This window comes from Canis lupus, chromosome 37 (genome assembly GCF_003254725.2).
Source record: "Canis lupus dingo isolate Sandy chromosome 37, ASM325472v2, whole genome shotgun sequence".
Taxonomy (NCBI): domain Eukaryota; kingdom Metazoa; phylum Chordata; class Mammalia; order Carnivora; family Canidae; genus Canis; species Canis lupus.
In genome coordinates this window covers 14,493,355-14,515,776 of record NC_064279.1, presented here as the reverse complement: position 1 = coordinate 14,515,776, position 22,422 = coordinate 14,493,355, and the positions used below count along the sequence as shown (strand labels likewise).

Genomic DNA, 22,422 nt, shown 5'->3' with positions numbered 1-22,422 from the left:
AAAAAAGAGAAAGAAACCAACACTCTACATGAGTCTCTCTAGGTGAAGAAACAAAATTCCAACTTTGGCAGCTAAGCATTTGAAATGCTAGTTGAGCGCCATTTAGATGACTTCCTATATTTCAGAAGAAAATGTTTATCTACTTAATTGAGGGAGTACTCATTCTGCCCCAGTACAGTATGAAGGTTGAGCAGAAATCAGCACCTGTTTAAATCTACGACGGCTTTTACTGTTTTTGTGGGCTCAGTTGGGGAATCGTGAGGTGATTTATAAACTTTAGTCTAATTCTTCTAACATCCATCAGACGTAGGCAAAAAGGATAAACAGGGATCTCTACTCATCAATGTAATGAAATTAAGAAAGTGAAAATTTAGGATGAATTTTACAAGGAACTTACTACAGTGTAATCCATTAGGATGAAGGATAATTTCCCAAGGGGGGGTTGATCTGTATGTTAGAAAATGTATAATGCCCATTCATAATGTATTTGTGACAGACGTAATGCCATGTCCATCTATAAATCAGATTTGCCTTCTGTGCAGAGCCCCAGAGTCCTTCCTACTGAAGGCTATCCTCATGGGCACTGACCTGAGAGGATTTAAAATCCAAAGGGCCCAATTACTAAAAACTCCATCATATAATTGGACTTTGGTATGGAAAATAACACCAGTATTAGTCCAAGTCACTTGGAAGGATGTAGAGTGAGTTTTATCTCCCAATTCTGTCAACTGGTCCAACAGAGTCTAGGGACTGGGTCTCTTTGTGCATCTTCCCCAAGGGCCATGAGAAACTCACTTTTACTTTGCAGACAGCAAAACTACATAAATTATGCTAGCAATCCACAAATGAGTTACTGACCATATGAGGAACACTGAATTTAAATTTTGAAGTTCACAGGGGAAACATCATTTTCAATTTGAGGGTCATCCATTGGGAGCAACTCATCCAAACAAAGAACAAGTAGAATCATCTGTCCTTAGGAACTGAGACCAGAGACCATAACTCAAAGAGCAGCAAAATCTAAGTGGGATCAGGAGAACTCAATGCTTTGGAAAGAATAGGCATGGAGCTCTTTTCATGTCATTCCTGGAAACATAGGAGGTTTGAAAGTTAACCAGTTGTTTTTTTAAGAAATAAAAATTCAATTCAGCATGCAATATTTTCAATGGTACACAACTCAGCTAACAGCCACCACACTGACTCTACCTTGCCATTCTTACCCAATGAGACTTCAAGTACCTGCCCATAGTAAAGACCTTTAGAAGTCCCCAATTGCCCAGATATTCATGAAAAAACTAACTGCAAGAACCTACAAAAAAGAGAACAACCTTATTAAAGATTTTTAGGTCCACTTCAACTTTCATTAGGCTTGCTGCCAAATTTTTCTTAGACTCACTCTGATTGCTTCTCAACCTGCCCTTGTGGTTTAACACAATATAGCACCGTTGGGCATGTTTACCGTCAGAAGGGATAACATACCAGGAAATGCGATTTGAGTTAAAATTCTCTACAGCAAAGGCCCCAAAGAAAAATGACCCAACACTGCAACGTATTTCTAATGGCTTATTTCTATGAGTCATGGAAATCAGGGATCTTTTAAGATGTGGGAACCTGGCTATTGCTTGAGGAGTTACAGCAAAGGGTGACCAGAGCTACCTTGTACAAAAGAGATAACTATAGAGGTGGTGGAGTGGACCCACCTATCTCTGGGAATGGGAAACCTTTAACTGGGTAATGTCTTCAATCTCTTGTTCTTTTAAATACCAGGAATAACAGAGACCCATTAAATCAGGACCTATATCAGTATTTTCAGAGACTTCTGAGGCAAATATATTTCTTTTTATGCTACACATATCCCAATAATAGTAGTAGTATTGTATGACAAGAATGCTAGTATTGTTTGAACAGAATATTCACTTATAAATTGCAGTGAACCACACTGGCCATCCTTGGTGTATCCAATAACAGAGCTGCAAACTATGTTAGTACATATCTCAAAGGAGAGCTAAGTTTTGAATTGTCGTATGACATCTTTAGGCACGCAGAAAGTACCCCACTAAGGAGTCTTAGACCACAACTCTGCCCCTTTCTTTACCTATGGATGGGGGACAATTCTGAGGGACAGAATGCTCCAAGGATGGAGCATGTGTCAAAGGCTTAGATGTAAAAAACAAAAAACAAAGGCTTAGATGTTTGTGATGTGCATGCTCCGTGGCTGTGACTACCTCCTCTTCCCATCACCCATGGAATTTAGAGGTGACTGCCATCCACGATACTGCCTGTAGGAACATCAGAAGGAAGCAGAGCAAATTTGATTACAGGGGCAATATGTCTGCATGTTAGACATGGAGCTGGGAAATAATGCATGGTGGAACTCCATTCTCATCTGCATGTACCCTCCTCAGAGTGGAAAACTCATGTGTCATAATTATGAACAAATTTGTCTGTGGTATGGCCTCTGGTACAGATAGTCTGAAGTGAAATCATAGCTCAGCTCTCATGAAAATCATCTGCCTTAATTGGGCCTTAATAAGAACAGAGCAAGCTATACCCATCGCCAACCCTTTATACTCTTTTCTGAATAAGAACATTATGCATTGTAGATGCACCTTAGAAAATCAGAAGTAACAGTCATCAGGGAGGATGGTTAAGTAGTGGACTTAGTAAATTTTGCTCCTAAAGATTCATGAGGTTTTGAAGTAGTTACCTCTCTGGTTTGTCCCCTCCCGGTCCTGCCTGTTCCCTATGCTCTAGTCATGCTGCTTTCCTCACTGCTCCTCCCACTTGCCCAGCATGTGGCTCATGGCTTTCCTACTCACACTTCGCTCCCTGGAATATGCTCCTGGTATCCTCATGCTTTCATCCCTTTGTGTCTCTGCTTAAACATCTCTTCTACAAAAAAAAAAAAAAAAAGTCTCCTCTACAGAGAAGCATTCCCTGGTCGCCATAAATAAAACAGCACACTTTGTCCAGTTGCTTGTTCTAGCTCCTTAGCACAGCTTTATGTTTCTTTGAGGAAATTATCATGGCCCTATACTTACTCTTCACTTGTTTATTATCTTCTTCTTTAAAAATGTACGCTCCATGGGAAAGTACACTGAGGTCACCCTAAGCCACCCAGCTAGTAAGTGATGGAGCTTAAATTTGAATCCATATCTGACTACTAAACCGATCCTTCTCATCACTGTCTTATGTTGTTTTAGAAAAGGGGCTTTGGGTGCACTTTGGGGCAAAGCTTCACCAAAGGAATGGGAAATCATTCTCCTTATCGCCTAGACTGGTGCTTGGAAGACATTCAATAAATCAGTATTTGTGGGATGCCTCGGTGACCCAGTCAGTTAAGTGTCCAACTCTTGGTTTTGGATCAGGTCATGATCTCAGGGTCCTGGGATGGAGCCCCAAGGTGGCTCCGTGCTAAGTGCAGAGTCTGCTAGAGATTATCTCCCTTTCCCCCTCTGTTCCTCCCCCTGCTCACTCACTCTCTCTTTCTCATCAATAAATAAAATCTTTAAACATTTGCTTAAATAAAATAGTTAAAAATCACTTTTGTAAACACTCATTTCCTCTCTTGTTATATGTTCCTGTTTCTTTGTTTTCTTTCCATTTTTTTTTCCTTCTCTCTCCAAACAATAAATGCATGGAATATACCAACGTAAGAAGTCTTCTTAAATGCCTTTTAAATGTTTGTTAGAAGTGGCTGGTTGTCTAGTGATTCATTTTTTCATCTCTGAGAACATTCTTCATTGAAATATTTGTCTTCTTGCAATTTTAGTATTTATTTTCTTAAAATTGAGAATGATTCTGGTCACATGGGACTGATTTAATTAACTGTTATGTTTTGCTATTGATTTTTAAATTGGGTGACGAATGATCTTTTCTTAAATGTATATTTTAAAATTAACCTGAAAAAAGAAGTCTCTTTGCCATAAGCTTAATTCTTATGTGTGATAAAAGGTGACAGGGGTAAAGTAGTGAGACAAGTAAGGGAGGTGATGAAAATGGATTTTTATTCCCAACATTCAGTATTTTGAATGAACCTGTGAAAATTTTCACACACAAAGATCTAGTGACTAACAGAATAAAATAAGCCACTTAAAGCTCTGTTTAGAGTATGGACTTCATTTATTTGTCTTCTGTCATCAAAATATAAAACAGCATATCCAGGCACTGGAGTGTTCCTCACACTTCAGTCTCACTGCTGAATTGTTTTATTTATGATTGTTACTTTCCCTCCGCCTTCCTTTGGGAGAAGAGAATACAAAAATTAAAATGTATAAATTCAAAATATCCACATCTTAAAGAGAATATGTCTAATATTTTCCTTGAGTGAAAAAAGAGGGATGGACATATTTTGCTTTCCTTTCTTTGCAGTGAAAGTTGAAACAGTGATTTTGTGTTATTATAACACTCATCATTTCTCCCTCTAATTTGGATGGTTTTTAATAAAGCTCCATTGATTCCACTGAAAGGAATTCCTCCTGGCAAAAGCAGAACACACACACTGATTGCTAAATATGCAGCAATTATCATATTCAGCAGCACACTTTAATATCTTATTTATAGATGTATCTATCTGTAATTTGCTTTAATTAAGTTGCATTGATTTTAATGACAGGAGCGATCCTCAGACAAGGGGCTGGTGTCATATGCTCCTATGAGTCTTGGTCTATCAATCACTCTTTAAGATGTGGTCCTGTGCCTTTGTGACCTTCTTTAGGCTCTTGGCAAGCCAGTCCCAAGTAAGTGAAATTTCAGAGAAAGTCTCAAAGTGTTGACATATCAGAATTTATCCTACTGATCAGATGACGGTAAGAACTGAAAGGTAGTTTGGTGGAATGAAAGTGGTAACTGAATTTTAAAATGGCCTCTCTCACGTATAGTGTCCTCACCAGCCCTAAGTCAGGTTATTTCCACAACTGCTTTCTCTCAGGTGTGGCTAGCAACAGCATTTTGCTACTCTAGTAACTCAGCCTTCCCCCTGCCCCTCCCCGATTTTCCAACAACACAGCTCTCAGAAGAATCTTGGGTCTTGAAGTATTTTTTTTAAATAATAAATTTATTTTTTATTGGTGTTCAATTTGCCAACATACAGAATAACACCCAGTGCTCATCCCGTCTTGAAGTATTTTTGAATTCTTGATTGTTTTTCACACCCCTCCTGGTGAAAGTTCTGGGAAAACTGGAAGCAAGAAGTTACAGCAGTTTTGCCTTTCACAACACCCATGCTCAAAAGTGAGGGGACTAGCTGGCTCAACACAACACAAAGAAACATGAAGATAGCAAGTATATTTTTAAAGGCTCTAAAATATTATTCATCATGACCAGAAACGATTTCTCTTTCTTTTTTAATGGATGAAGAAGTAAGCAGTGCTTCTATAAATCTTTGCACCTCGGAAGGTGCCAACATTAATTTTGTATAAATTATCCATGTTAGAATGCCAAGGCATGATCACAAAGGGAAACTCAGAAGACAGTTATGCCAGTGCATTCACAGATTCTGGTCACCATTTTTCACTCACTGATTATTGCTACAAGTGTTGATTAATAGTGGTGCTCACGCTGCTAGAATGCATTTCCCTGGAGGCGAAGAAAACATTCAAGAAAAAAAAAAAAAACAGAAAGAAGGAAAGATAATAATCAACCCATCCTTCCGCTTCTCTGTAATAACCCCGCGGAGGGTGTGCAAATCATGGCTCCTGATGATCTCTGTTAGCAGCTTCTGAGCCATTTCACTAAAAAGATCATCCATATGCATCAGATCACCGATTTGTCAATCAGTTTATAAGGCAATTAAATGCTCCCTGATCTCCTCCTTTCCCCTTTGGGAAAGTACAAAGTGATATAAACAGCAGGGCTCCCAGAGCAGTGTTAGGACATCTCACACCAGTCCCTCTCCTGTGTCTCTGTGCCCTGTCTGAATTCTGGAAGAAAGCTTCCATAACAATAATGTGCAAGACTGGAATTTACCAAGGCTGATTAGCTTAGGACTTATTTTTCTCTCATCAGTAATGCCATACCTCTTATCCATGGAGGGAAACTAATGAATTGGATTTAGAGAGCGAGAACGTTTCTTAATAAATGCAGTATGACAGGAGATATGAAAAACGCAGATGAGAATACCACAGGGGAGGCTGGCATGACCAGGCAGTGCTACCTCAGACCCTGTTTAGACCTTAGCTGGAAGAACGATGGATCTTGAAGGCTATCAGTTCCTCTCTGTCCCATTCAATAAGATCATTTCCTGCTTCATGTTTCTCTCTCTGGGTGGCTTTCCTCATCTTTTCTATGATGTGTTTTTGTTCTTCTAACTCTTAATTGTCTCTAATGAGGAGCAGACAAGGGATGGCTACATTCACAGTTCCCCACTTGATTTAAGTGGAAAGACTAATTAGTATAAATTATGGCAAAAGAATTCAAGTCCCATAAGTTGGAATAAGCAAACCCAGCAAATTTACAAAATTATATTTTCTTGTACTGAGCATGCAATTTATACAATCTTCCACATGGAATCAGGTTTAAGTTCATTTTGGCTTTTTCATAAATTCTCTTACATAGGTCATGGTCAACATCAATACTGAAATCTCACCTTTGCATCATAACCCTTCTACTTTGCCATCTCATCCTTCTCCCACCTCCATCCTGGCACTTTGCTAGTGATCCTGCACTCTACAACTGCTTTATAGCAATTCTTATCCAGAAGACTCATGCCTCTGACTTACAGCCTTTCTTTCTTCCTGACTTCAGCCAGCATGGTCTCTGTAGTGGCCAATTGGGAAGATATTTTTCTTTGCTTTGTTTCTCAGTGAAGTATGTGAAACATTTTGTCAGAGACTGTGGAAGAAAGGAAGTCAGCTTAGCTCCCATCCCTCTAGCCACCTACAAGGCAGAGACTTTTTGTGCCACCATGAATCTCTACCTTGACTCTCTTATTCTTTGGGAAACTGGTCCTTAAGGAGTTAAATGTTTCCTTTTGAAAGGGGGAAAGAGAGATTCAGAGATTAAAACAAAAACAAACAAAAACCCCCTTACCTAAATCTGGTGGAAGACTTTCAAACTTTGGGTCATATGATCTGGGTTCAAAGCTAATGATGTGATTGTCAGCAATCATGCAACTTTTCTTAGCCTTGGGTTTTCTCTTCTGTAAAAATAGGTTTCTGTCCTTGTTGAATTGCTTAGATGTAATCAGTGTGATAATGATAATGTCTTTCAAAATATATGGCAGTACCATATATACATATATGATATGTTACTATGAAGACAACCCATTTAATGCACACAAAAGACCCCACAAGCACACATTGTTGCTTAGGTGATGACAATGCCGCTAAATTCTCACTCTAATATCTCACTTTATTTGGCCATCTCTAGCATGTGTGAATGCAGAGATAAGCCAGGCACCCCGACTACAGAGCAAGTGGAGGAAACAACTGGGAAGGGTACCCACAGATGGGCAGCCTCATAGGCAAGCATGCCCTTACCATTTCAAATCAGTGTTTCCATTTGGAGCTCCTAGAGAGGTGCTGTATGAAGACAGCAAATCTCTGATAATTATACTAACAGAGATTCAATACTTAGCCATGGCACTAACCAGAGCATGCTGCATTCTGGAAGGAAGCAGACAAAGCAGGAAAGGGGGATATAAAAACAAGGAGAAGGTAATACATTGATAAAATGTATTTTATAGCAACCACAAAATCCTTAGTCTTGCTACAACCAGTCTATTGCAAAGTGGCATTACATGCAAATGAAATCAATGCCCTTATGATGCTGGTATCTACTCCTCATCCAAAAGTCCTCAAATCCTGTTAACCCTGTTGTGGGTGGCTGTGAGTAGCAAAATACAGGTTTCAAGCATATTAGGATATCTTTTCTCCCAGATTCCACTAGCAACTTAAATGTGGCAGAGAACTCAGCTTAATATTTAACAAGTTGCAGCTGTAAGGTTAGATGTGTACAGCAATTTCTTTCCATATGCTCTCACATGCCATTCTTTTGCATCTTGTGCTGGAAATGTGCATACCCTATGGACAACATTTCTTACTCTTCACAGTGCTGTTGGGTGGCACCTTCTTTGCCTGCTTATACCAAGTTGGCAGTTGGTATAGTTTCTCTGTGATCTGGTATTATCTTTCATTCGTGCTACCAGATGGATACCAGATGGGTAATTGTAGCCAGTGCCTCTGCCCTAAGTCCACACCAGAGCCCATGGGCATAGACCTGTCAGTGAGCTGACTCTAAAATGGCGCTTCAAAGAAATACTCCTTAAAACTGTATGCATCTGTTCCCTACGCTAATGACCCTCAAAGAAAAAAAAATAATAAAAAGGAAAGAAAGAAAGAAAAGAATCTTGTAGACAAGCTTTTTTTTTAAACTAGATGTTACATCTGTAAGTAGAGGGGAAAATAACCATATAAGGCTTGTGGATGTCGAACTGATTTCTAGCTAATGGCACCTCTAAAAAGCCACCAACTCAAATAGCCATGTCGGTAGAGAAAGTGAAGGATAATCAATATATTCCTTTTTGGTGGTATCTGCACAATGCGGACTCTCAATTCCATAAGGGCAGCTTCTACATGACATGTTCTGAAGTAAAAAAATGAGAAGAAAAAAAAGAGAAATCTAAGAGCTTTGAAAGGCCTCAGTGATTCCTAGGGAAGAACACAGAGTAGAGATAAAAAGAAATGCACAAAATGGGAAAGATGTATGGTAAGAACTCATCCCTAATCTATTTCTCTTAAACTGATGCCTTGGTTGTCACTTATGACAAATTACATTAAAAAAAAATATCCTGACAGATCATCTGGTTGTTTCAAGTGTGTATTTCAGCAGTTCATTATGAAAGTTTATTTTCTAAATTAACTACAAATAAAGTGAAATCTTCCAACCATTCACTCACACAATGCTGTCAGCAATTTTTTTTTCAGCATACATCAAAGCATATCCCCAATCCATGCCTGGCTCTCTTCATGCAGAAGTTATCATAAACAGGTTATGTGTTCCCTTAGGTTACTATGGAAACACTTTCTTTTCAGGTCATCCACTTACAAAGGTAACATTTGCATTAAAATATGTTGGAAGTTAATTTTTTTAACACTCAAGTGGGGTCATGCCACCATATTTAAATCTATTATTTTAAAATCCATGAACATACATTGATTTAATCTATAAAAAGACTTGAATGAGGTGCTCACCCTACAGGTGTAATTGCCTGTATGTCAGGTAGCGACTTGGACCACTGTAAAAGACACTAACCAAATTAACTTTTGTTGCAAAAGAAAATGTGACAGGGACCCACTAGCTGGCATTCCTCATTAATTTGTTGAATATTTAACTTTTTGTCATCTCTGACACAGAGAGAGGACAGTGGACATGAGAACACAGGTGTCAAAAGGTGTGCACCTCATCTTTAGAGATACTAGATGACCATGCCTCAGTTTACCCATTTGAGCCAACTATTTCAATTTGGCAAGCACTTGTGTAAAGGCAGCAAAGCATTCAGGCTGGGCACAATGTAGACTTAAAACAGGCAGAGGACCTCAACTAAGTTGTGTGATGGCACCAGGTAAGATGTGATTAAGATTTACTTCCTGGTATACACAAGGAGTGTTAGAGAAGCACCAACAGAAAAAGCATGATGTGGTTGGAGCAGCTGGGGAAAGACTATGCAAAAGAGATTATTATGACAGTATAATAAATGTGGGCACACACTGTGTAGCTCATCTTTTGGATCACTCATGTAGACTCCTCGTTGGTGATTATAGTTGACTGTTTATGAGGGACTCTGCATGAGTAAGAATATCTGTGTGCAGTGGACCTTGAGCAATTCCTCCTCAAAAGCAACCAACCCATTTCTGACTACATCATGCAGTCATCAGCGGCTTGAGAAAGGTAGTAAGATGAAGCCTATGTTCTACAGTAGAGGGAACTAGACCTCATATCCGTGGAAACTTCTGTGTTACTCTTAAAATGGTTACAGAAGTGTCTTGATCCTCTACCTTTTCCTGAGAGGGACTCAGAGACAGTGGTGAACAATTCAGCAAGCATTTATCAAGTATGTCTTCTCCACAAGAACAGCAAAATGGGATGCTGAAAGTCGAAATAAGGAGGTAGAGATGGGAGTTTGAAACAGACTGTGACATAGGGTATGTCTTGCACCTGCCCTCACATATTGAAGTAGAGGCAAGAGGGGGGGTCTCAGGGCTGATTCCCATAAGATTTTCTATGGCAGAAGAGACCTGAGTAGCCCTATCTTTAACTTCCCTGGTCAGTTTCAACCAAAACTGAAACATTAATGACTTATTTCACCAGTTTCCCCAAACCACTATCCACCTATATAAAAGAAGATCTAGGCTCTTTTCTCCTTTACTGACTTTGGTCACATACTACAGAATCAAAAGCCTTACTGTAGTCAAAATGTTTTCCTATCTTTTTCCTGTTGGATGCCGGATAGTCTTCTGGAGAAGAGATGGTAGGATGGACCGACAGAATTTGTGCTAACCAATGCTCCCTGTCTCCCTCCAGTTTGTGTGTGAGTGTATGTGTATGTTTATGTTTCCAAATAGATTGTTTCATTATCTGCTCCATTATCTTTGTATCAAGCATATTTATCAATAAGAAATGAATGCCATCCTGGGAACTGATTTGTTCAAGGTAACTTTCATTGTAGTTATACTTGCATGTCTGATGATGGTTCTATACTTGTGCTGTCTTATTTATAGCTACAAATCTCTCGTTTGACTTTTCCACCACCTTGAAAGCCAAATGGAGTCTCAGTAGCCACTTGTCTCCCTGAATGGAATTTACCTGGGGAGAGGTGTGGACATTTGAGTACAAGAAACATTTATTTTTTATTTATTATTTTTTTTTACAAGAAACATTTAAAATTATTTTTCAAAATTTTTTTTTTTTTTTAATTTTTTTTTTATTTATTTATGATAGTCACAGAGAGAGAGAAAGAGAGGCAGAGACACAGGCAGAGGGAGAAGCAGGCTCCATGCACCGGGAGCCTGACGTGGGATTCGATCCCGGGTCTCCAGGATCGCGCCCTGGGCCAAAGGCAGGCGCTAAACCACTGCGCCACCCAGGGATCCCTAAAATTATTTTTCAATCACTACTCATTATTGATGAAGATTGGTCTCCTTACTCTACACTACCCCCAAATGCTATTTCTTAACAGTAGTGAATAAAGGGAGCAAAGTTACACTTTGTGTATTACATACCTCAGGAATTTTAAACTAGACAAAAACAGAATAATCATTAAAGATAAAGCCGTAAATAGAAGTTCAGTGGTACTCCTGTAACTTTAAAACTTTTCCATGTTCATTAATTGAACATATTCCATGATTTTCCTCACTAGCATTAAAAAGGTAGTAATATGAAATGTGGCATCTGTCAAGTTTGTTTCCTAGTTTAAAATGGAAATATGGCTAGACAGTGAGTGCTGTAAATAGGAGATGAGCAGTTTGACATCAAAGTTGAGCTTGCTATCAAATTGGAGAATCATACTTACGGTACTGAAGACCATGAGATCCTGCAGGTTTTCTGACTGGCATGTTTCTGAGTGCATACACACTTACCAACATTTAAGGAAAGGAGGTGTAAAAGTCAAGCACTTTTCACAGAACCCTACCTTGCAATATTGGAATGAACCCTGCATCCGCCACCACTTCCAGCTTTGAGGTCAAGGTTGTGTCACCAGCAGATACAAGGGGAGTGGTTAAACGAGACAGACCAGTGATAGCTGTCAAAAGGGTGTAGAAGCACACACCCGCAAGCCTACAACCTACACTCAAGTGTAGCTAAGAGTACACAGTGGGACAGAGATAAGAAGATGGGTCTGAGAGGAAAGGAGAGATTAGACCAAACTGTGAAAAAGAATCTATGTGCAAGATTGTCCATGATAGGCTAGCAAGCCCTTAGGGTCAAACTGAAATGGGTGACCAGTCCAGGTCAGGGAATTCCAATAGGAACTATAACTCTAAGGTCCTGGGGGGTACCAGAGGTATCAGCCTCAATGGAAATCTGATACTCATGAGGAGGTGGGGCCTCAGACTGGGAGAGACAGGAAGTCATAAAAATCAGAGTAGGACTGGCTTGATTCTAAGAGAAAACTTTTGAAAAAGGATCCCACAGATTTCCCTGCACTTTCCCAGGATGGGCACAGATCATAAACCTATAGGAACCCAAGTAATCATATTTGCAGGAGTAAAGGGGTCGGGAGCAGGGAGTCAGCCAGGCCCTTTTTAAAATTCTCATTAAGATGAAGCTGTCACCAAAATGGAGAGTGCTATCAGTTTGATGTGAGAAAGAACAAGCCTTCAATAATGCTGGGTCTCATACGTACTCTTAGTGAGAGTGAGAATTTTCTACTATATTATAAATGTGATATATATTTATTTATATCTATATTATAAATGTGAATTTTCTACTATATTATAAATGTGATTCTGTTATTAGATTATCATCCACACTACAGACCTCAGTCTAGGAATTAATAAAGTCATGCAACCAGTGTATCTCTATCTGTGGCAGGAACTTGACTTTCCATTTTAAATGATTATAACAACTCAGCTTGATAGAGGCAATAAGATTTTTATATATTCATAATAGCTGCATATACATAACACTTCACATTACATTCTAATTATTTTTTGCATCTTCAATGTAAATAAGAAAACCAATCAACAACTTGACTCTCTGGATTTCTGGGCCCTTTCGGCTTAGCCCTACTGAAGTTAGACTGATGCACAACTAGGAAGCCAGCTCTCTCACTGCAGTTTGCAGCCTTTCCTTCAAATGGTAAGGAAACCAATTTGGACGTTTTACACCATGTCTCACTTTTGCAGGACTACTTAAAGAAAAAATAGGAGTTAGTGTAGGAGGTGGGAAAAGCCATCATATTTTCTGGTCACACTACTGGATAGGCATTGTTTTACTGTGTGTGAATAAGTATAAGCTGCGGCTAGGAAAATGGCCTTTGTGATACAATAAAGCTGTCCCAGAGCTTTCTAGGATTCATCAGTAAGAAATTACTTCTTAAAGGGAGACTAAGCATTAAAATGGGTATTGAATTCTGGATTCACTGACAATGTGAGTGAGTGTACGCAATTTACCACTGATCTCCCAGATTCCTCTGAAATGGTCAAAAGCATCTACAGTAGGTGAAATGTGTACCAGAACTAGGTATTGGGTATCTGCTAGATATGGTGCCACAGATCAAGCTGAAAGGGGAACATGGTGCCAGCTCACAACCAATCTTCTGGGGGAACTGGTGGAGGAGGCTGGAACTATTCCATTTGAGGTGAGGCTGGAGGAAAGGATACAGGGCTGATGAGGAGACCAACAGGATATTTTGTCTTTGGAGTTGGCAGCCTTTCCAAATAGTCCATCTGGAGAGCAGAGGGCTCTCAAGGTGGCTATAGCAGGAGAATCAAATCTGAATGATAGAAAGTGATCCCTCCTCATATGATGGGCAAGAGCATGAGGATGCAAGGTAGACACAGCCACATGTGATATGGGATGACAGGGCTGGGACAAACAAAAATCAGGGCACAGAAAGCTGACACCTTGCCCATGATTTCAGAGAATCCGTATGAGAAACTAAGCAGAAGCAAAGTTTTCTTCCAGGCATTGTCTGGGATTTTGGTTCCTTTCCTGTCCTTTCAAGCCACCAAACCTCTAAACAGGAAGTGTGGCTTTAAAACAGCCAGGCCCCTTTTGGAGGTAGGAGACTTCTCTACAAACAGGTATAAGGAGATGAGAACCAAGAAGACTTCAACCATCCCGTTTAAGGAACAACATCTATACTTTCCGTAAGGAAACAGAAAGAAGTCAACACAAGATTGTTAACAGAAAGAACTCAATTAAGAACCTAGCAACATGAAAAGAGGCCAACAGCTAGAAGAATTTGGGTGAAAATTTTGAATATCATGAATAAAGAGAGAATCCCACAAGATCCAGATAAGGAAAACAGGTCACTTACAAAGAAGAGAAAACAGGTCGGCCTCAGAGTTCTTCCCTGATATTAAAAACCAAGAGACAATGGAATGTCTAGGAAGAAACCCTTGGGAAGCAGGTATGTCATTCATTTAACAAATATTTATTATATACCTCAAAGCACCAGGCATTGTTGCAAATGTTGAGATTTATACATAAAGGATACTATCAGATTTCAAGGATTTAGAAATATACTAACTATCCTTCCTGAAGTGAAATTGCTCAAAAAAGTAAACATGTTAACAGTGAAATGAATCAAGATAAAGAACTCAGTGCTGGAGATGTAGCAAAGGGCTGGCAATAGACACAAAACGTAATCCCTGGATGATACAAAACATGCCACATAAAAAATATGAAAAGAGAAGACATATATTCTTCTTTAAAGACTGGATCTAAAACAGGACAGGTGAAAAGTGTGAGGGGAAGTGGTGATAACACACAGTCGTGTCACTTTGTTCCTCTTCCATGGAAGGAACTCGACAGAGATGATTTCATTTTTAATGTTGATAGAGAAAACAGGATAAAGAATGTTTTTATAAAGTCACTATGAGGGAAATTACTAAATAAAATAATAAAAAAAACTATAGCACATGGGGAATAAAATAGGAAGCAGAAAAAGGTGTACAGAACATAAGGTCTAAACCAAAATGACAGAGAGAATAAGGATGACAGTTATGATAACAGATATAAATGAGCTAAACATTTCTTTGGAAAAAAAAAAGCCTCAGAATGAATCAAACATCACATTTCAACCTTTTCTAAGAGATAGCCCTAAAAAATGATGCTGAAAGCCTCAGAAACAAAATGTACATGGGGACTTTAACCTCATGTTCGTCCGTCTTTGACAGATCAAGAAAATGATTAAGCATACACAGTATCAGAAAAAATATAATTAAGAACATTATTTTACCAACAATAGGACACACATTTCTTACACTTGAACATCTGAGAAATGCATGGTTAGGTTTAATGTGGTGGGGCTTTCTTTTTGTCTTTTCTGGAAAAGCTGTCATTAAATTTATAGTGTGTATAATGAGCATGCTGACTTACATTTAAGGAAATATAGTGATACATGTATGTTATATACTAGAATGTGAGTACTGCAAGGCAGAGATTTTTGTCCATTTTGCTCTCTCCTACATCTTCAGCACCTTACCAGAGCCTACATTGTAATAGGCACTCAATAAATATTTATTCAATAATAAATATTTTTAGAAAAACCATTAATTTTAATTAATTTAAATCTAAATGACAAACTTACATATACTAACTAGGTCAACTTTCAATAAAGGCCCCAAGTTGCAGAATTTACTATCCTTGACTACAAAATATTAAAATTGTACATTAATAATAAAATTTTAGGTGGAAAAAAGCCTAAATCCTTAAAAATTAATGTCGTTCTTGGTCAAAGAAGAAATAAAATCTTAAATTTCAAAATACATAGAAAAAATAAGAAGAAGAACATTAAGATACATTTCTGGAAGCACATCAAACTAAACTCAAAACCAAACTCATTGCCTTAAAATTATGTTGTCATTGAACCTGTATCATCAAACATGTCATTGAACATTCAGTTACTTAGTAAGTAACTGAAAGAATAAGGCAAATAATTTTAAAAATTTGCTTTATTCCTTAAGAGAAATAAGTTAATGAGGTAAAAATGTATTAGAACAGAGAAACAGAATTATTTAATATATTAGGTGACAAAACCATAAAATATAATCATTGAAAGTCTCAATGAAATAAATGATGTTATGGAAAAAAGACAGAAATTTCCAAAATTCAGTAAAGGAGGAAACATCTCTTTTCCCAACAATCTCCATCTATGGGAAAAGTTGAAAAAGTGTCCAAGAATTACCCATAAAAAGCATCAGACTAGATGGTTTTATGGATGAGTTATTTTAAATCTTGACAGAGAATTCCTAGACTATAGAGACTGATATAACATATAGTAACAGATGACAAGCTACTCAAATCATTTTACAAAGGTTATGTAACTCTTCTTTGTAAAACTGCTCATGTTAGGGGGAAAAATCCTTAGATACCAATTTCCCTTACAAATAGAGGTACGAAGCACAAATGAAATACTTGCAATCCATGCCCACCTTTATCTTCAAAGAAAAAACAGCATATGAGTGTAGATTTATTTTTTTTGGAATTGCAAGGGCCATTCAATATTAGAAACTCTATTAATATAAATCATCTCATTAATAGAAAAAGAAGAAAAATCATATAACCATCTTGATAGATGTTTAAATGCCATTTGAAAAAACTAACAAATTCTCTGGTTTGTTTACACAAAAAGTAAAGCTGCTTTTTCTCCGAAGTATCATAAAGTTAAGAGACTACTGGCTAAGTTAGAAAAAATAGCATCCTGAATGCTATTTGACAGTAAAAGCTTAATAATCCTCCTGTATCAAGAACATTTACAATTTAGAAGCAAAATAGGCAAACACTGTAATAGAAGAAAAGGAATATTCATAAAAAAGAAGAAATATACATGACCAATAAACAGAGAAAATTCTAAGTCTCAGTTGTAATCTAATGAAAACAAAATAATTGATAAGAGCTATCAAACTGATAAAAATAAAGAAAAATTAAAACACTCAATTTTAATAGGTCTAGTATGAAACCTGCATAAAGCAGACCATGAATATTTGTTAAATGCATTAATAAATACGCTGCTGGGGAAAATATAAACTTATCAGCTTTTCTAGGGGCATGCTGGGTAATTTGTATCAATTAGAAATTTTTTTCATAGCCTTATGTTAAATAATTAATATACTGATTTATGATAAAGAAATAATAACATAAGAATGCAAAGATTTATCTAGATGATTATTTATCTATGATTATTTATCTATAATTACTACCTCATTACTTACAAGGAAATGATGAAAATAACTTAAACATCCAATAATGAAACCATGATTAATCAATTAGTGAATTAAATGTTACATTCACATTTTTGCAGATTATTTAATGGCATGAGAAATGCTCAGAGTAAAATAGAAAGTGAAAGAAGTAGCTTAAGTAACAGCATATCCAGTAGGGTCCCAATTTAATTACTACATGTGATATACATATACGTGTGTCTGTATAAAATATACCAAAGCAAAAAATGTTTATTGTGTGGTTGATGAAAGATGATTTACATTTCAGTCTTAACATTTTTACCAATTATATAAATTATTACTATAAGCATGTATTACATTTATAATAAAAAGATTTAATGTAAAAGGAAAAAATCATAATTTCAGTAAAACAAGAGTAGAGTAGGGCAACTATATTCACCTGGTCTTCAAAATATTTTTGTCTATATGATTGTAACCTTGCTTCAGATGTTTATTACGTAAATCACTGACTGCTAAACTAAAATTAATTAAAATAAGTGCAAATTGTGTACCTACCTATCTTTATCTATATGCATACGGATATAATCGAGTAAAGCAAACTCTGTGCCATTCGTAATGTTTCAAATGGGATGTATTCAACATTATTTATTCAAAAAAATGACAGAGTCCCTGGTCTGAAACTAATACCACATGAAATGTTATAAATGAAATGGTAAACCAACCACATATGGAACTTAAAGTCTAGACTAGAGGTTTTCAACTTTTTAAAATCATAATACGTAGGAATACAGTTTACATTATGAGCTAGCAGATATGTGTATGTCTGCACAGATTGGATATAAAACAAAAACTTCACCAACCAACATTTATATTTACTACCTGCCATGGCCTCTGATATATCCTATTCTACTCAAAATCTTAAAAATGTCAATTGTGACTAATTGGTTTTATGATCATCTAATAAGTTGTGACACACGGTTTGAAAAACTACCCTCTAGGGCAGGTCTCACTCAGTAATTGGGACAGACGTGATGCACAAATGCTCAAATCCTCAAAATGAGAAGTTGGGCCTAAAGAGAAGTATCCTCATGAAACATAATAAAAGCCACTTTATATTTGCTCAGAAATTACAAAGGGCAATTGGAGTAGCTTACATGGAGGCAAGATGCCCTAAATTCAGGCAAAAGGGTAGCCCAAACACACAAGGGAAACTTTGTGGTGATAAAAGCAAATCTGCCTTGTTCATTGATTCGTCCCTCTTTCCTATGCATTTGCTTATCAATTTTTTCCCTGTACCATTATTTTTAAATATCTCATTACATTTGAAATTATGTTTCCCATCTGCCTTTCCCACCAGACATGAACTCCTTATTCACTTTTGAATCCTCAGAGTCAACTAAATTTCTGGCACAAAGACAGAAAGAAATTTGCCAACAAATTAAGGTTTAAGGAATGAATTGATAAATGAAAAAATGAGGAATCCATATATTTTGAAATTTTGTTCTTCAATCTTGGGACCAGAGTGGCACAAAATAAGTGAAAATGGGTTTATTCTTTTCCTTAATTGACTATAGGACTTAACACCTTTTCTTTTTATATTGGAGATAAGATCCTTAAGAAAGTTTCGGAAGTTGTAAGAGCTTCTCATTGGGACAGTCTTCAGATTTCTGATAAATTAAATTATGAATCAACTAAATGGAAATGTTGAATGCTTGAAACAGTTTAAGTTCTTTCCTATTTGCTTATCTTTTTATTCTCCCATGATTGTGTATTTGAGGACTAGATTTTTTTTTTTTTTTACTTACACAAACACATCTACATGTCGACAAAAGAGCAGGTTATCTACTTTCTGAAACTGGGAAATTTAAAAATAGTTCTAGAACCACACATAAACCACAAACTGCTAAAATCCCATAGCATTTTTTTTTTTTTTCCCAATCACCAGTTTAAGTGTCACGCTAAAAGATTTCTTCCAGCCATCATTCACATTAATTGTAAGACCAAGCGTGCCTCCTCTGGAATGTGAGCCTCTGATGCCCTGATAACCACATACACAACCCTGCTGAAGTGCTTGCCTGACAATTTAAACCTGGGAAGTTACTGTAAAGGGAACTGCACGGAAAACAGGAAACGTGGTCCATACTAAATAGATGAAGAAAGGAAAATTAGCTGATATATATTTATATATATATATAGATATATATAAATCACCAAACAGAGCTGCTATTCAGAAACAATCTGGAACTCTGGCAATTAGTGATGATGGGAAAGCAAAACTGAAAAATGGAGATTTCTCCATACCGTTTGGGGGTATCCATTATCATAGAGTGAGCCAGAAGGTTCATTTGGGGAAAGCCGTCAGATCGTGACAGGGAACGTCTTTCTCATAAAACACTTCCTACTGTTTCTCTGAAGAAGTCTGAAAACAATGCCTTTATGCACGCGCTCCCCGCCCATATACACATACACGCGTGTCCTTGCGCATGCGCTCCCCGCCCATATACACATACACGCGTGTCCCTGCGCATGCGCTCCCCGCCCATATATACATACACACACCAATGTCCTTGCGCATGCGCTCCCCGCCCATATACACATGCCAATGTCTTTGCGCATGCGCTCACCACCCATTTACATACACACACTGCGCATGCGCTCCCCGCCCATACCACATATATATATATATACACGCTCCACACACACGTCACGTTTTCCTTCTCTGTTAAGTGTTGATGCAAATGTTGGGCCTGCTGGACGCTTAGCATAAATTTGCTCCGTATTCAGTGAACGGCTAAAGCAACAAAGGAATCCACGAGAGCAAGAAAATCTATTTCCCTCACGTGTCGCTTTGGCTTTGCTGTCTAGGGAATGAAGCTGCGTCTGGGCGAAGGATGACAGGACGAGCTAAATCATCTGAAGAAAGCTTCATGGAGATAAAACCCAAGAACTCCATTACTTTACAAAAGTCTTATCTTGAAGCTGGGCAAGAAGCTACTTCTCAATTGTTTGGAATAACAATGTTATGCCAGTTCTTCTTAGATCGTTTCCTTGAATAAATGGAACGTTTCCCTGGGCCCGGCTGCAGTCGCCGCTGTCACCTTGCGCACTTTCCCACGGACACGCTGACAGTCAGAACGAGAGTTCAGGCCTCAGAACGAAACGCAGAGAAATGCGTGAATTTCCTAGAAGTGTAAACTCACGGACCCCGACCTGTGTCGTTACAACCGTGCTCCGCAGGGCTCATCCCTCTTGTGGACGATGGCAACTCCAGGACGGCTGTGGTGATGACGGTCATTTTAGGCTTCTCTTTCACTCGTGTGCTTCGTCTGCCAGAGGGGAGGTTCCTGGGAGTTTGCTCCCCCGCCCCCAACACCCCGCTCGCTCCCGCTTAACAAGAACCACGTGAGGTGAAGCCCCGTCCCTCACTCTGGGTCCAGACTTCCCTGAAACTGAAAGAACAAGATGGCCGCCGCAGCGAGCTGATTGGCTACTGACACCGGAAGTGTGCGAGGGGAACGTTCCGGGCTGCCGGATCTGAACACAGACGTGCCTCGTGGGGGTCTATAATCGTCCCCCGGCTTTAGTGATACACGTGTGCTGAGTGCCCCTGAAATGGGGTTCCACATCCTCCCCTCCAAACGTCTTTGTTTAGGAAAAAAAAAAAAAAAAAAGAGTACCCAAACTTAATTTCAGGATTTTCGAGCTCTTGCTAAAATGAAACGTATCCAACTGATTTTAAACAGCTTTGAGAAGAGTTTTAGGAAATCTGGAATTCATAGGAGTTTCTGCTATGGTTTTTCCTATATTACATAAAATGGTCATTTCTCCCATTGCAGTAGAAGAAAAGAATGTGATTATTGTAGAAGTTGGAATTTTGGGTTTTAACCATGATCCAACACAAACGGCTGTGGTTTGGGGAAACTTAACCTATTCTAAACTCGACATCCTGAGCTGGAATTAATTGTTCATTAGAAGCAGAAAGAGTTCTTTTTTTTTTTTTTCACTCTAATGTAAGTAGAGCATAGGGTTATTTGACATATTATGGAAAAATAATGTGGTTTTGAACTTTCTTTTTCTGCTTCTTGGTATTTAGGGTTGGGTTTAAGCCAGAGATAGGCTAACTTATTTGATTATTGCAGAAAAGAATGATTTCATTTTGACTTTTACAGAGAACTCATACTATTTACTATTGGGTTAAAAATAAGAGTGCTAATTAAAGAGTAGTTCCACAGAGGCACAGTTTGTATGGCCCTTATAAACAAATACTCAGAGTTCCCCTTTGTTTCAAAGGTCTCATGTAAAAAAAGGATCTAAACAGCTGCCACAGCACTGCTCCTTTCCTTCTGTTTCCACCAGAAGTTAGCTCAGGTTAGAATTATCAGCTTTGCTAATGATTGCGTGACTGTGGTGCAGAGACTTAAAACCTCCATTTTCTCATCTGTAAAATAGGACTAAAAATACTTACCTTCTGGATTTGTTGTCTGGAATAATTTATATAAAGTGTTCACACGTATCTGTTAGAGTCAGTGCTACGTAAATGATGTCATTTTTGTTATTAATCAGGCTGTAGCATAATTTATTGAGTAAATAATTTGCATATAATTCTCTTTGTATTCCCCTCTGCCTCCTATTTTAAGTCATTAACTAGACACTGGTATTTCTTTGCTTCAGGGTTTTTGCAGAGCTGAAAGCAGAAGCTTCTTTCTTCTGGTCTTTGGTCTTTGATTTTAGCATAAGCTCATTAAAGAGATTAGGTGTGCCCCCAGGGTCAGGGATGAAAGGAGCGCACTTTTGAAGAAAAAGTTTCTGTGTGGGAGAGAGGGAAATAATTACTGACCTTTTGACCAATGGATTTTGCCAAAAGTGTCTTACAACGAGGCCTAACAGTCACCACCTGAAGGGACGGTGGGTACCTCAGTGGTAACCAGAGTGTGCATGACCGGAAGGCCTCCTAAATGCTTTGTGTGTTGTATGATGTCCCAGGACTCTGGGATAACTGAAGAGGTTAAGCTCCAATAAGGATTGAGATAGAATGGACTATATGATTTCTGAAAACCTCAGTATGTGCACTGTTTAAACAATCTTCACATTTATTGAACATGTACTGCATGCCAGACACTATTCTAAGTGCTTTACATGTAATAATCATTTAATTGCCACAATATTTATATGAGACCCGTGAGTACCATTATCCTAGTTTTAAAAAAGACTGAGAGGTTAAATAAATAGCCCGAATTTACCCAGTTAGTGAGTGCTATATCCTGGATGTGAATGTAGGCAACCTGACTTCAGAATCCGTGTTCTCATTATACTAAAATGCTTCTCATGCCTGCTATTATTAATAGGTCTAAAATTCACGACATCAGTAGGTTTAGAAAGCCTGGATGGGAAGACAGTTGTAATTCAGAGTAGCTGTCTTCAGGACAGAATTTTAGTCAGGACGTGCTTCGTCTCGGTTGTAGCAACTAGCCATGGACCACAGCCACAGAGGACAGACCAAGGAACAACAAGCTTTTTGGGGGAGGTGAGAGCCTGTTCAGAGGAGAAATCAGTGCCACTCTCAGGATCAGCT

The 22,422-nt window shown here is 38.1% G+C and overlaps 1 protein-coding gene across 7 annotated transcripts in view; it reads right to left on the bottom strand.

Moving 5' to 3' along the window:
• The window catches only part of PARD3B (par-3 family cell polarity regulator beta), a 981,548-nt gene that overhangs the window by 70,953 nt on the left and 888,173 nt on the right, over positions 1-22,422 (bottom strand). The window contains exon 22 of one of the 7 annotated variants that reach the window (XM_049106755.1): positions 19,659-21,656. The exons of the other annotated variants lie outside the window; for them this stretch is intronic. Coding sequence (XP_048962712.1) covers positions 21,495-21,656 — 162 coding nt within the window. The 3' untranslated portion in view covers positions 19,659-21,494. Of the gene's footprint in view, positions 1-19,658; positions 21,657-22,422 lie in introns of those variants that run through there. 7 annotated transcript variants of the gene reach the window in all.